We start from the raw sequence: 13568 nt of genomic DNA, 5'->3' as shown, positions 1-13568 counted from the left end.
CCTCCTATCACATAAAAAAAAAAAAAAAAAAAAAAAAAAAGCTGTAGATCCTGACTTTACTACACTGGCCTTGCTTGCGTAGGGGATTAGCCCGGTGAAGCCCGTTTTACGTCCAACATAAGATCAGATCAGTCCTTTACGCTAGAATTAGTTAAATTACAAATGTTATTTTGATGTAGTTGCGGCGGTAAAAAAGGGGTTCGATTCCCAGTGGGGACAAGATTTTGTGCTATGTTTGGTTGGTAATATAATGCCTGTTTTCACCATCGCAAGTAAAGATCGTCAAGATTGGTATGACCTTTAAAATAGAGAAGCACGGGCCTCAAACGCGTCATTTTTTATGTACCTAACATGAGCACTTACAGCTTGCTCTTTTGGCTGTGTTGCAGCCGTGGTCACAAGCAGAATGACCTTCGTGTGAAGAATGCAATTTGTAGAGTACTTAATCTGTCTTAGTAAGTTTCTTCTAAGCTGACGTTTCAGAACGCTCCAATTAATAATGCATCTTCAATCAGGAGATTAACGAAATAAGTTTGAAACTAATTTGTTTATCACAAAGGATGCCTTTGCCTTAGAACACAAAGGCTATTAAGAATATACATCGCTATTGGTAACGAATCTGTTTTTAATTGAGATCGCATTTTCTCGGATTAATAAACTCTTTAGCATCGTTAACGCAGTTCGAGTGCCTCATCGAAATTTATCGAACTACTTTATTTAGATAAGCTTCTTCCGGCTCAAGAACAAATATCGACATCCTTATAAACAATTTACAAAATTATCACGGGGCTGGTATTATTGACTTTTAATTTTATCTACAATGTTTTATTTGTCACAATGCCATAAAGATAACGCACGGAGAAAATTAGACCGCATATGCGTTTAAAAATCTAATAATCTCTCGCTACGGTATTATTTATTAGTATACGTAATCATTTATGGAGAAGAAATCAAGAATCAAGAATCAAGAAATCCGATAAAATTTTACACTAAAATACATTTCAAAGTTTTCGACACGAACTTACGACTCCGACGAGCAACTTCGACGGTAAAAGATAATGCATTGTAAAACTACAGCGCTCCCGAAAACAGCCTTCGCTGCAAACTTCCTACGCATTTTCAGTTACCCGCGCCGCACTTCACCCTGTTTCCCCACTACCCCATTTCTCCACCTCCCCACCCAATTCTCCCACCCTCCGCCCGGTGCGTCTAGCGCACTTGCTCGATAAGGCCTCGAAAGGCACATGAAGCCTTAGAAATCTTGACGAAAAAGCGTAAAATATGACCTGAGCTTGCGTAACGATCTAGGTCACGTGTTTTAGGTTATGTGCTCAATGACTTTCAGTACACGGTTTAAGAAATGTTCAAGTATGATAAAGTATTGTGCATGATGTGAAAAATGTTTTCGACGTGAAGATATTTCGGAGTTTTTTGCGACGCTTCTACCAATGGTGCGTGTTACATGACTTGTACAAATATTCAGATTTTGATCAAATGACAAAGAAACCTCGCTCGTGGATACTGTAAGGCCTCACATTGAAAATCAGCGTTAGTCTGTGAGCTATTAAATAAGACTAAATTTGTGAAAAGTTTTAACACAAAAGTTACCCATAAAACACCTAAGCATTGTGTGTGTGTGCCTATTAGTTACACAAAATAATAAAAACCTTGAAATATAAAACGTATCTGTAGCATTAGTTCAATAGTTTTTTTTAATAATTAATTGCATAATTTTAACTAATTAATGCACTCAATTATAATTCAAGGTAAATTTTATGTCAAACGATGATTTTATCTAGCTAGCGCAATGACATCTCATTCTTGACTTTCCAAGCGAAATGTTAACTCCGACCGATTAAACATTTAACTAATTGAATTAATTAACTTTATCTCAGCGCATGAATTAAACCGCAAACCACGGCCTTCGGGTTCAAGCGATAAATATGCAACTCGTCATATGTTTTGGCCAAAACGTTGTGATAACTGCGTGTTTTTGATAATGCAAGAATTTCACGACACGTGTAACGGAGGCTTGGTAACAATCGAACGTCATTAAGTTGCGTTAAATAGTTTTCCTGTAATGATGACGTCATCGCTGTGATTATTAAAGGTAAATTAACTGCATTAGAGTGACATCAAGACAACTCAACTGGGGTTGTAGATTCGAACCCCATAAGTAACAAAACGTTACTGTAACACGAGCAATCATAATCCTGAGACTATTTATTTTATTTTTAGTGCATGTACTTTGTACCTATTTAGTCATTATGGTCCGTTAGCTAGTCACTATTTGCATGCTCTGCTTGGTTTGGGCCTAGGAAATTGATGTGATTAGTTTAGAATACATAATTTATTTTATGAATGACACGTCCGAGTTATTGTTGGTCATGACAGAAATAGAACACAAAGAACTTCATATTATTATTATGTATTAAAAAGTCATGTAAGTTCGATTAAAATTACATAATGCGACCATTGACTCTCCCGAACATAACAACAGATCCCCGTTTTTGCGTTCACGATTTTGTTTTCAGGCATGAACTTGAGATGAACAATTTATGAGTTGTAGTCTTGAGATAAGATAATTAATTTTATAGTTCCCTCTCAAAAATATCTAAATATTTAGCTTTGCACCTTTGTACTCACACTCGCAAATCGTTATAGTGTCCATAACTACATACCTACATTAATTAAAACTTGTTTCATAGATGCATAAATAAGTGACACATACACATAGATAGTTATTACACATAGGTAGGTATAATGTAAAAATAATGTTGATTCATTCTAACTAAAAGTACATTGTCATTGTAGATAAAATTTTGCAGAGTAGAAAAGTTTTACATGACATCAAAATATCCTAAAATATAGGCATAATAAAGAACTTGGTGCTATAATCAATCTAACAGCAGGAAAATAAAATAAATCTAGTGTATGCCCATTTGCCCATTGACCCAGGCTGCGTCGCGGGGTGACTAAACCCATAGGCTTTCGGGTCGGCGATTTTATATGGTTCCGTTCCACGATTGCCCCCAAAAGAAACTTGCCATGGCTTGCTTTTATTTTGGACCTCTTGGAAAAACAACCATATTACTAATAGCTGAAGTTTTAGATATTTTATGAGGAAAAGTGTTTGGTGTGTGTGTACACTAAGCCAAGTGCGGTATACAAGTACGAATTTAATGCTGCACGCTATGTGTCAAAATTAGTTAAGGTTAATTAGTTAATAGTTAGGTACTAAGTGTAGTTTTAATTGTGACCTATTACTATTTTACATAAACACTGGCTTTCTTCAGACTTGCCAAAAAATTTTACCCCATTGCACAATCTTGCTTTTCACAGTCGCAGCTGTGCGCATTCGCAGTTATCCAAAAACACATATTTGCATTATAAATACGGATGTATCGCGATACAAATGCGCCTTAATTTTTATCGCATTGCATTCCCAGCATCGAGCGATAAGACCTAGGTATCACGTATTTGGTTATTCAAAAAGTAGTGCCAAAACTTATCAGCGGAGTCAACGACCTGTTTATCAGTTTAGCGAATTTCAAGGCTACGCCTGCATTCGTGACATTACGCCTGTTATTGGCTTGATAAATGGCGATAATGTAATTGTGGCGCTTGTTACGAAACTGATATTCTTTCCGTATTGAGGAAAAACACTTATTCAAATTATTTATTACCTAGTATGTAGAGTAGGCCCTTTTTATTGTACAGCAGCGTACGACTGAACTCGACGCGAAGCGCGATAACTTGAAGGCCCGTCCATCTGCCGCCATTCACTATAACTATGTTGGCGGCGTGCTCAGATGCCCTCAATGTGCGAGGGGGTTTGCCGCGAAGATCGGCTACGTAAGCCATCTTCGGGCACACCAGCGCCGCCAAGACAGTTAGGAGTCGGAGTGGTCGCCATGGCCGAAATCGGTCGGATGGATCATCATCATCATCATGATGACATGCCCGCCACTAATACCCGACGGTGTCCACCGGAGCCCGATGAAACGGAGCCTCGCTCTGCACAGCCGATCTGTATGAACTGCTAGGGAGCGGAGCGGTTCCTCTGGACCGCATTACTCTAAAACGCTCCCTAGAAGTTCATACAGATTGGCCGTGCGGAGCGGGTCCGCACCGGACGGTCCGCGTGACACTAAAACCAGCCTCAGGCTAGAGTCTGACTTATTATAATCCCCAATACAGCATGCTCTACCAACAGTTCAGGACAATACAACATGAGAAAAGTTTCCAACAGAAACTTGTCATAGACATTGACTTGAATTTATGCTTAAGTTGGAATCTAGTTTTGAATTCGTTTCATAACAGCAGCCAGTTTTGGCAGCGACAGAAGCAGTGGGTGGTGGAACTCCTAATACTAATATATTGCGTCTTCTACAAACAGTCGGCTGGAACATAACTAATGGTAGAGCTTTAGTAAAGACTAAAATCTAAAAAATGCGTAAGTATTCTTCAATAGTTACAATTATGTCTTTGCAAAGTGCAATATGAATGCTTTCAACCAAAAACTGAACCATACTAATAAGAGGTAAATCGTTAAATATTTTTCATAACTATATGTATACTAAAATAAATACATCATTTCGTCATGCACGATGCAGTCAGTTCAATGACCACTAGCAGGTAATATTGCAAAACAGATATTACTTGAACTCACAAGTTGTTTTTAGAGAATAATAATAAGTGACGCACTTAGGTAGTAGAGTTTAAATAAAAGATGAGTTTCGAAAATTTTCGGTATACTGCTACTGTTTTCTTACATTATGTATAAGTTCATTTGTATATTTTGTGGATTGTCACCTTATCGCTTATCAACTCGGTACACAATTTTTTTCTTTCTTAATAATATGAACAACAAGATACGAAGTTTTTCAAACTTTCAAACATAGATAAATTCCTTAAAATTTACTTATTCAAGGAATTTTAAAGTACTTAATAGGCGATCGGACACCGCGGATAATTGAAATACTTTTCATGATCTGTCAAACAAAATATTATACTTTGTATGAAAATACCGTATTATTAGACTAACATATCCGTATCTTTGTAATTTGTGACACGTACCTACGCGATTTAACACCTATGTGGCGTGATGATAATCAGATGAACTTTGTATTTCTTCAATATCAACCTTGTTTTCTTCAAAGTGCAGCGATTAGATAATCCTACTATATTAAGCCAATGCCGAAATTAATTCAAATGTTGTTTACTTCCTGTATGTTATGTATGTTTTTATGTATATTTTTATTACGCCGTCCTCCATGTTCAAGTTGACAATTTATTTTCCTTTAAAACTCATAAGACATAATAAAAAGAATCAAATATGTATTTCTAGTACCCACATCGCCTGTAGGCTGAAACCTTTAATGCCTAATCCAGTTTCAGAGTTGTTTTATGATCAAATCGTGGGAACATCGCAGTCATAACTTCGAGCCATTTAGTAAGTGCCTGACTATAGTGACTGAGCGGTGCGGGAACGCGAGCGAGTTTGCCTGAAATTTACGAGTTAGAACTTACCTACGAGTATCTCTGATTTCAAAAATACTTTATTTTTTATTTTTACTGGGTATGCGTTTTGACTACTGTCGCGATATTTAAATTATAACATATTGTCAATGTTGTGTTTATTTTTGTTACATCATAACTTAATACTTCACTTTTGTCAAAGTCAAAGTCGAAGTCAAAATTTCTTTATTTGTATAGACTATTAAATAGTTCTTACAAATCGTCAAATATTTTGCTCTTAAGGAGCCTCTACATGTCTCATAATCTTTTTACCCTACCAGCGCTTCGAGACCAACATTTAGCAAGTGCTGAGAAGAAGCGCCGCAACAAACTCAGTCACCACTGTCTGCCGGTTAATTTAAATAAATAGAAAAAGCAGTAGTAGGTACATTTGATTCAGGAGCAGTTCACTGAATTTACCAGTACATTATATCTCAATGAATTTACCTTAGTTTCCTAGCTGACATATTATTATGTCACGTACCATTTATTTGTGTCATTGCGCTAGTAACAACGTCATTCTATTGTAGCGATCAATACCACAGTCGTAAATAAATTATTGTAGAGTCCTGGCAACTGCGTTAATGATTGAAAGATCCTTAAACTAGAAGCTTTAAGGTTCATTTTCAATTAACTGAACGAAAATTATTTTGAAGAGAAACTTACGTATTAAATTAATAATCGAAAATAGTATGAATGTAGGTAATTAATATATTAAAAAACCATTCTAAGACGGTAACTTGTAAAAAATAATAATATTTTATGATCCAATTGCCATAGATAAGAGGAACCATAAAACTCTGTGGGATAGACCATCAAAACAAGAGCGAGAAACTTTTATATACCGTCAACATTTTGGAATGTAGCCAAATGCCAAATTATACTTTTTCCGTTTCGTAAAAAGTCTACAACTTCAAAAGTACAATTTTGCATTTAAAAATAAAACGGTGTGCGTAATTATGCGGAACGGTGAGTATGAAAAAATCTAACCTTTTTTTTAAAGTTCATTGGTAGATAGGCCAACTTTGAACCTATGTTCAGCTGTGGACCTATGTCCAGCTGTGGAACTAGGTGACTCCTGTAGGCTAGGTTAAGATTACTTATTTTTAATTTGCAATTAACAAAACAAACGAATCAAAACTCTGGCACAGAAAAAGGGAGAGATGAAAACCTTGGCAGTACATAATGTCAAGGAAATTAATTGTTACAATTACATAATGAGAACAACAACGCTCTTGACTTTGTTGTTTTAACTTTTTGAAGTTCGGAAGCCCTGCAAACAATGTTTCATGGACTCCTAAGAAAGGACCAACTTGAACTTGGCCACGGTTATTGTGAATTTTTTTTATGTCAAACGTGAGTTTTTTAATGTCAAACGTGAGCTTTTTAATGTCAAACGTGAGGTTTTTATTGTTTATGTACAAGGGCAGTAGTATTTTCCTGCGGAACTTTTAAAAAAGTTGCATCTTTTCAGAAACGTTTTTATAACTCTTCAATTGTTTTCCATAAAGGTAAAGAACTTGGTCACTGTACCGATTGTATGAAGAACCCTCGTGTTTGCTATAAAGTTTCAAGTAGCTGTGATTCATTTGAACGAGATTTTTATCGGTACAATATCTTTTATGCAGTGTTGTTATAGGACTAAATGCTTCTTCCATAAGCTTTTGTCAGGGCTCAACTACAAGCTTGGAGACTTAAAAATATCTTTGTAATCGATTATCGGTTTAGTTTTAGTTCGCTGTGTCTTATGTTATCTATGGTTCATGAGCTTTCATGTGGATCAAACGATATGGAACCAAAACACCCAGCATGGCTGCGTTGGAAGACAGTTCCATTACACATCTCTCTGATTATAATGCTAAGATTCGAGAATACAAATCCACACTAAAATAACGTTGTGTAGAATAGTCCTGAATTTAATTCTTCAGTCTACTTTTCTAAAGAAAACCTAAAGCTTCATATTCAGTTGCATTGAGTTAGTGTTGTGCACGATAGCTCAATCTATAGATGTAAAGGAGTTGATTCTTCAACTACACTAATATTATAAAGGCGAAAGTGTGTGAGTGTGTATGTTTGTTACTTCTTCACGTCTAAATCGCTGGAGCGATTTTAACAAAATTTGGTATGGAGTTAGCTGACACCCTGGACTAACATAGGCTACGTTTTACCGCGGGTAACACCGCGGGGCACAGCTAGTAGACAATAAAGGCAGTTCAATGAAGTTAGTACAAAGTCTTACCTTCGCAGTATAGAGTGACGTCTGCGAGACTCTCCGAGTTCCAGAGGTTCGCGAACGAGGTGGCCAGGTTGGAGCCGAAGCTGTTCCATTTCAGGCAGTACTGCTGCTGTTGGGAGTCCATGCCCGGGCCGCCTCGGATACCTGCCCTGTACAAACATCACTAGTTCAAATTAAACGCTCAGATTATCTTACACTATTCGTAAGAAAGGAGGTACAAAAGGTGATCTACGACTATGTCGTCGTTAGGGGCTAAAAACATCATATTTTTTTAATTTCAATAATGATTGATTTTGGTCAAAAATGCTTCACCCTTCAAGCCCCGCGAATTGAGATACAATGGAAACAAATTGTTACGCGGTCTTATGCGACCGCTTTGGGTTTGATGGGTTACAGATGTTTTGGCCAAACACCTTTTGATGATTTAAAATTGTCCTTAATCCTACGTCTCCACTGTAGTGTCATGTCGACATGAAAAACTTTTTTTACGCGATAATCATTTAATACCTAAAGTTAGTAAAAAAAAGTAGGTATGTAAAACATCAATTTGTAGCACCGATAAAGACTATGGCACGTGCTCTTATAGTATCTTGATCCCCTCTATCTAAACAAAGGGTGTAACACAGACCGCACCGATGAAGTCATTTATAAAAACAATATCATTATGGGTATGCATGGGGCGCCTTGCTACGATAGTCTATCCACAACAATAATGTGATTGACTGTACCGGTAGATTGGGATGTTACATTAAGTTAATGTTATAATTTTAGCTTCGAACGAAGGACTGACAAATAGTCATAATATTATTAGCGTCATTACGTGCATAATACTTGCTATGAGTAGTAATAACGCTATCCGTGATTGCATAACCCAAAACTTTTGTAGCCTACATACATAGGTAATGGCTACTACGAATATGAGCATAAACGTCATTATCATTATTTCAGCTACAGGACGTCCACTGTTGGAACGTAGGTAGATCTCCTCCCAATGATTTCTATATTGACCGATTGGTAGGCGCATGCATCCAGCGCCTTCCTGCTACCTTAATGAGGTTTTTGGTCCACTTAGCAGAACCAAACATAGCAGAATTTTAAAAATATACTTATTTATGTCAAAGTCGAGCGTAAAAGCTCTACGAGGGTACTTCCTACAAAGTTGTCTGTATTATCAGATCTATCTATCCTTCTTGCTCAAAGCGTGATAGCAGCATGAAAGACCGCGACACAGAACCGGAAATACGGAAACGAAGTTACGGAGGAACCCCATAGACATGCGGAAAGCATACGGAATCTTATGGATCCCTAAAAAAACTTCGGATACAATTTTCGGATAGAAGAATCTCAAGGACCGAACAGCAGAAACATTTAAGTATAAATTTCTGTTTTGGCACTTGACGTGCCGTCCATCGCAAACGTAACTTACTAAAAAAGCACCACATCGAAGATACCTGTAAACAATTCTTCTCCCTTTTTGGAATCCGCCAACCAATTATCTTTTCAACTTAATGCAGTGCTAAATCATAACAAAATCTTGATACGATAGTTCAAAACAAAATTATTAGGTTTACGTTTCATTAATGTCCTTCTTCTTCCGTTTGAGAGTGAAAGAGTGAAATATCACAAGGAACTAGCAATATTATGTACATTGCCTATACTTCCAGAAAAAAGTAATTAACAGGCCAAGCTATTACTTACAAACGAATACACCGAGGGCACAATAAAGGTGGTTAGCTAGTGAACCACCAAACCACCAAGGTCGGGTGGACAGTCGATCATCGACCACCTCAGCACGGAACTGTCCCATGAATACGTAATGCGTTCGGCCAATGGTGGCTTTCCCACGGCGGGAAACGACATGTGCGCGGAAATCGTTGATACTAACTGTGGTGGAAAATCTTTAAGGTGGTATTGATTGCAGTGTGCTGTATTAAATGGCCTATATTAGTATAGGCTACTTAAAAGCCTAAGCCTATATACCTATTAAGGGTTCTAAAACTACCCAATTAGTGAAATATTCGAATGAAACTCAAATTGACGCCTGTTTTGTCTTGAATCTTTGCCTTGCAGCGTCAATTTGATACGATTTTAAATTTTGTCTCTGTTCTCTTTACTATATCGAATACCCGTTTAGACTTGCAGTTAAAGGCTTAACTTTCAATTTTGGGTCTGTATTCGGAAAAACTAACTCTATCTGCGTTTTTAAAACGTATCATCGCACTATCATAACGGCGCGCAATCTTCAAATCGTTCGATTCAGTCGCAGGGACCGTAGCTACCTCCAAATCTGTGTTACGTAACGCGAAGTACTTACACCCACACGCACATGCATACGAGCTACCTATATCTGGTTGCATCTACTACCAATCGATAGTGCCTATGGAATAGGAAAGCGTCATACGCAAGAGGGGGACAGATAGAGGGCGGGGGTGGGTTAGTGGGTAATGACGTCATGCGTTCACATTTTGAATTTTCAAAATGGAATTTTGGAACCATCCTTATTTGATGTACTAATACACCTTGATTATAAGCACTTTGATTTTACTAACATTAAAAGTATCAAACATTAAAAATGCATTACCTACTTAGACAATAAGTTTTATTCATAAACTACACAAAAAGATTGATCTTTCGTTATCATATAAGAAACATTAATTTCAGACAATGACAATAAAGATAAGAAAACTAGACATAGAGTAGTTATGCAAATACAAAGCCCTAATTTTAAGAAAACATACAGAACATTCACAGGATGCAACAGATGCGGAGAAAGTTCTACTAAGACAAGACAGTAGGTACAACTAAAGAACAAAAGGTTTACAACATCGATATTATAAAAAATTATACCCTCTCTTCTGTCGCGGGTCGCGGAAGATATGTCGCGTTGATCTCATGATGCTATCAATCACGCGCGATATAACCGATTATGCAAATTAATGCAGAAGAGCACAGAACGCAGTCCCTCACCGGGGCAGCTACGCATCTGCAATGGGCGGTGGGTGCAACTGCATCGCGTCGATACCTTATCGATTAAATCCCGACCGTTACAGGCTAACTGTATTTGCATATGCAGGTATATCTGGGCTGGCGTAAGCTGAGCTGCGTCGACCCAGTCGATGGACGGTGATTGAAGGCGATTGCGGGGCGAGGGGTAGGTCTAGTTAGGCTGGGCAGTGTGGAATTTCGGCTGCGACCTGGTTCCGGGGTGCAGTAGGCGCGCAGGCGTAGTCGAGCGGGGGAGGGGGGAGGGGGGGCTTGCACCGAGTTGCGCAAAGTGCCGCAACGGTCACTCTGCAACGGCGGAAATCGAGATGGGAAAGTGGCTACGCACATACTACATAATGATCATTATGATGAAAGCGGCGGCCATTTTGACTGACAAATTTTTAATGCGTATGGATTCGGACACCGGTTTGTAATTTAAAGGATTTCAAAGGTACCTAAACCTATCGTTAGGTAATCCTTTGAAATGTCACACCAGACATGTAGACAAAAAGTTAAAGTAGAAGTGGAAATGGCGCGTGTTTTAGTCAATACGTGTAAATTAGTTTTATCACACACACCATACACTAATTACACAATATTTAGAATTTAATTTGCTTGAATACAAGCTTGAATACATACTTACTAATTGCTACCTATGCATGTCTGATCATTACGAGGCCACTTCCAACATACTTTAATAATTATTTCTAAAAAGGTCAAAGAAATTGTAACGATCGCATAACTATCCAAAGTACAAGCATCTAACGGTGCCGAAACAAAGGCTTGCATCGACCGGCATTGCACATTCACTGATTCCCATCTCCCCCCCAAGCACCTGTTACTTAACTCTAATGCCTTCAAAAATAAAGTCCAAAATCGCTCGGGTTGTGCGTTCGCTGTAGCCTTAAAATCACTACGCTTGCTACGAGCATTGGCTCTACGTAGAGTCGCGTTTGCTACACTGATGGCGCAGTTACACCATGCGGGAAATTGATCGAGATAGTGTAAACATGCATTTCAGTTAGTTTCGCCGTGCGTCGCCCATACTTCGGTATGTGTGCTCGCACTTCTGTTCGATCAATTTCCTGCATAGTGTAACTGCGCCATGACAATGGATTTAGTAAAACGTTCACTTGTATGAATATTTTTCAATGCGTTTTAAAATAACTTTTTTAGAAGACAAGTGTTTATGTAGATAGATACATATTATACACACATACTCAGTGTCAGTTTCGTGGAATTGTTTTACGATAAGATATAATTTAACTTCCTAGTTTTCAGATAAAGTTATAAGCGCCGTATTTCATGCTGAAATAAAGTAGTTTAGGCCTGTTTTATGTTACATTGATGAAAAGATGAATCTATTACAGTCAATTGTGTTATTCAAAATATAGTTTTGTACAACAATATTTTTCAACTGCATTTACCTCAATTACTTAGTCATTGAGCTACGAAATACTAGGAAATACATTACCTATCTTGACGAACTCTTATCTCCATTGATTAGTGCGTGCCAAATCTTTCAAAGAACTGTTATAACATACAAATAAGATTGTATTATGATAACAATAGTATTAATAAAACGCACCACCTGTTTTTAGAAATCTATACAAATGAAAACAATGCTTTTAAATGGACCATTCAGGCAAAAATTTTCAACCAATCAAATCACAGTGACCCGTTCTAATAAAAACAATAACCTTAAAGATGCCTTTCATGTTTAGGTAGTTCATCCCAATGCAATAACGTTCGTATTCCCTTGTACCAACCGGGATCTTCCATTATTAGCACCTAAACCAAACTTTGGGCTTATATCTAAGAGATCATCCCTGCAAAAAAACACATAGATATAGCGCAGACCAATCTAGCCCTTATTCACACAAACGCCCAAGCGTAAAGGTCCAAATTACGTTGGCGTATTCCAGCTGTATTTACACTCTCCGATCTTCAAAAGTGGTATGAATCCGAGTGCTTTTCGTGAGAAAAGCGGAGTTTGTGCATTTAACGTATTGGTATAACGCGAGAGGCGTAGAGCAAGCGGAATCTGGGTCGCCTCGTGACTCTTACATTGACGACAAAATTCAAATGATAGTGGCACAGTGCAAAAATGGGTAGAAGCTAATCTTTGCACAAAGTGTTTAGAGCTTCCACTTTTTTGTTAGTTAGCGGTGTATTTGGTTTGTTAATGTACCGATATTCAATTTTCTCTTTGTTCGTAGTTCGTAGCTACGAGACGAGACATTACGACGTTGTATTCAGTATTAACAATTTTTCCAATAGGTAATTATGCCTAACTGCATTATATTGAAAGTATTTGACATATTTTATTTTTAAATCGGTAAATAGATTAGTAACTTCTAATGTTTAAAACACTGCCGCGACTTTGCCTCTGTTCGCCTCACATACTGTCCTACTACGCTGTGGCCAGCCAGCATAGAAAATGCATACTGCGGTTACAGTTGCGAAAGACAGGCGGGGCCGAATGACCGATGCGCAGTGCGTAGATTCGGCGGTTACGTAACCCGCTGTTGAAACCGACGCACTGCGAGCAAACGGGTTTTCTAAATTCTCCCGCTTATCTAAGTGCAGTCGTTTCGCGCTGCTGCACGTTGAGATAAGTCGATCTGTATCGGATAGTTTTGGGTTTTTGGTTTTAGGATACAGGGACGTGGAATAATTGTTTGGAATGTTACGGTTTTTGGTAATTTACGCAAAGGTATTTTGACTGTCAGTTTATTAGGTAGAGCCAGGCCCTAAATGCTATGATTTTAGGAAAAGATGGGTCGTTTTGGTTAATTTGGCTTTAATGGATAATATTTCTAATCTA

General features: G+C 37.8%; 1 protein-coding gene across 6 annotated transcripts in view; it reads right to left on the bottom strand.

The window, feature by feature from the left end:
* LOC135087602 (zinc finger protein chinmo) overlaps window positions 1–13568 on the bottom strand; it is a 115601-nt gene that overhangs the window by 29646 nt on the left and 72387 nt on the right. For 3 of the 6 annotated variants that reach the window (XM_063982335.1, XM_063982336.1, XM_063982334.1), the window contains one exon: window positions 7760–7905. In XM_063982335.1, coding sequence (XP_063838405.1) covers window positions 7760–7880 — 121 coding nt within the window. In that variant the 5' untranslated portion in view covers window positions 7881–7905. Of the gene's footprint in view, window positions 1–7759; window positions 7908–10603; window positions 10726–13568 lie in introns of those variants that run through there. The other 3 variants (XM_063982331.1, XM_063982332.1, XM_063982333.1) reach the window with 2 other exon arrangements.

The sequence above is a fragment of the Ostrinia nubilalis genome, chromosome 3 (genome assembly GCF_963855985.1).
Source record: "Ostrinia nubilalis chromosome 3, ilOstNubi1.1, whole genome shotgun sequence".
NCBI classification, from domain to species: Eukaryota; Metazoa; Arthropoda; class Insecta; order Lepidoptera; family Crambidae; genus Ostrinia; species Ostrinia nubilalis.
This window is presented reverse-complemented; position numbering and strand designations above follow the sequence as displayed.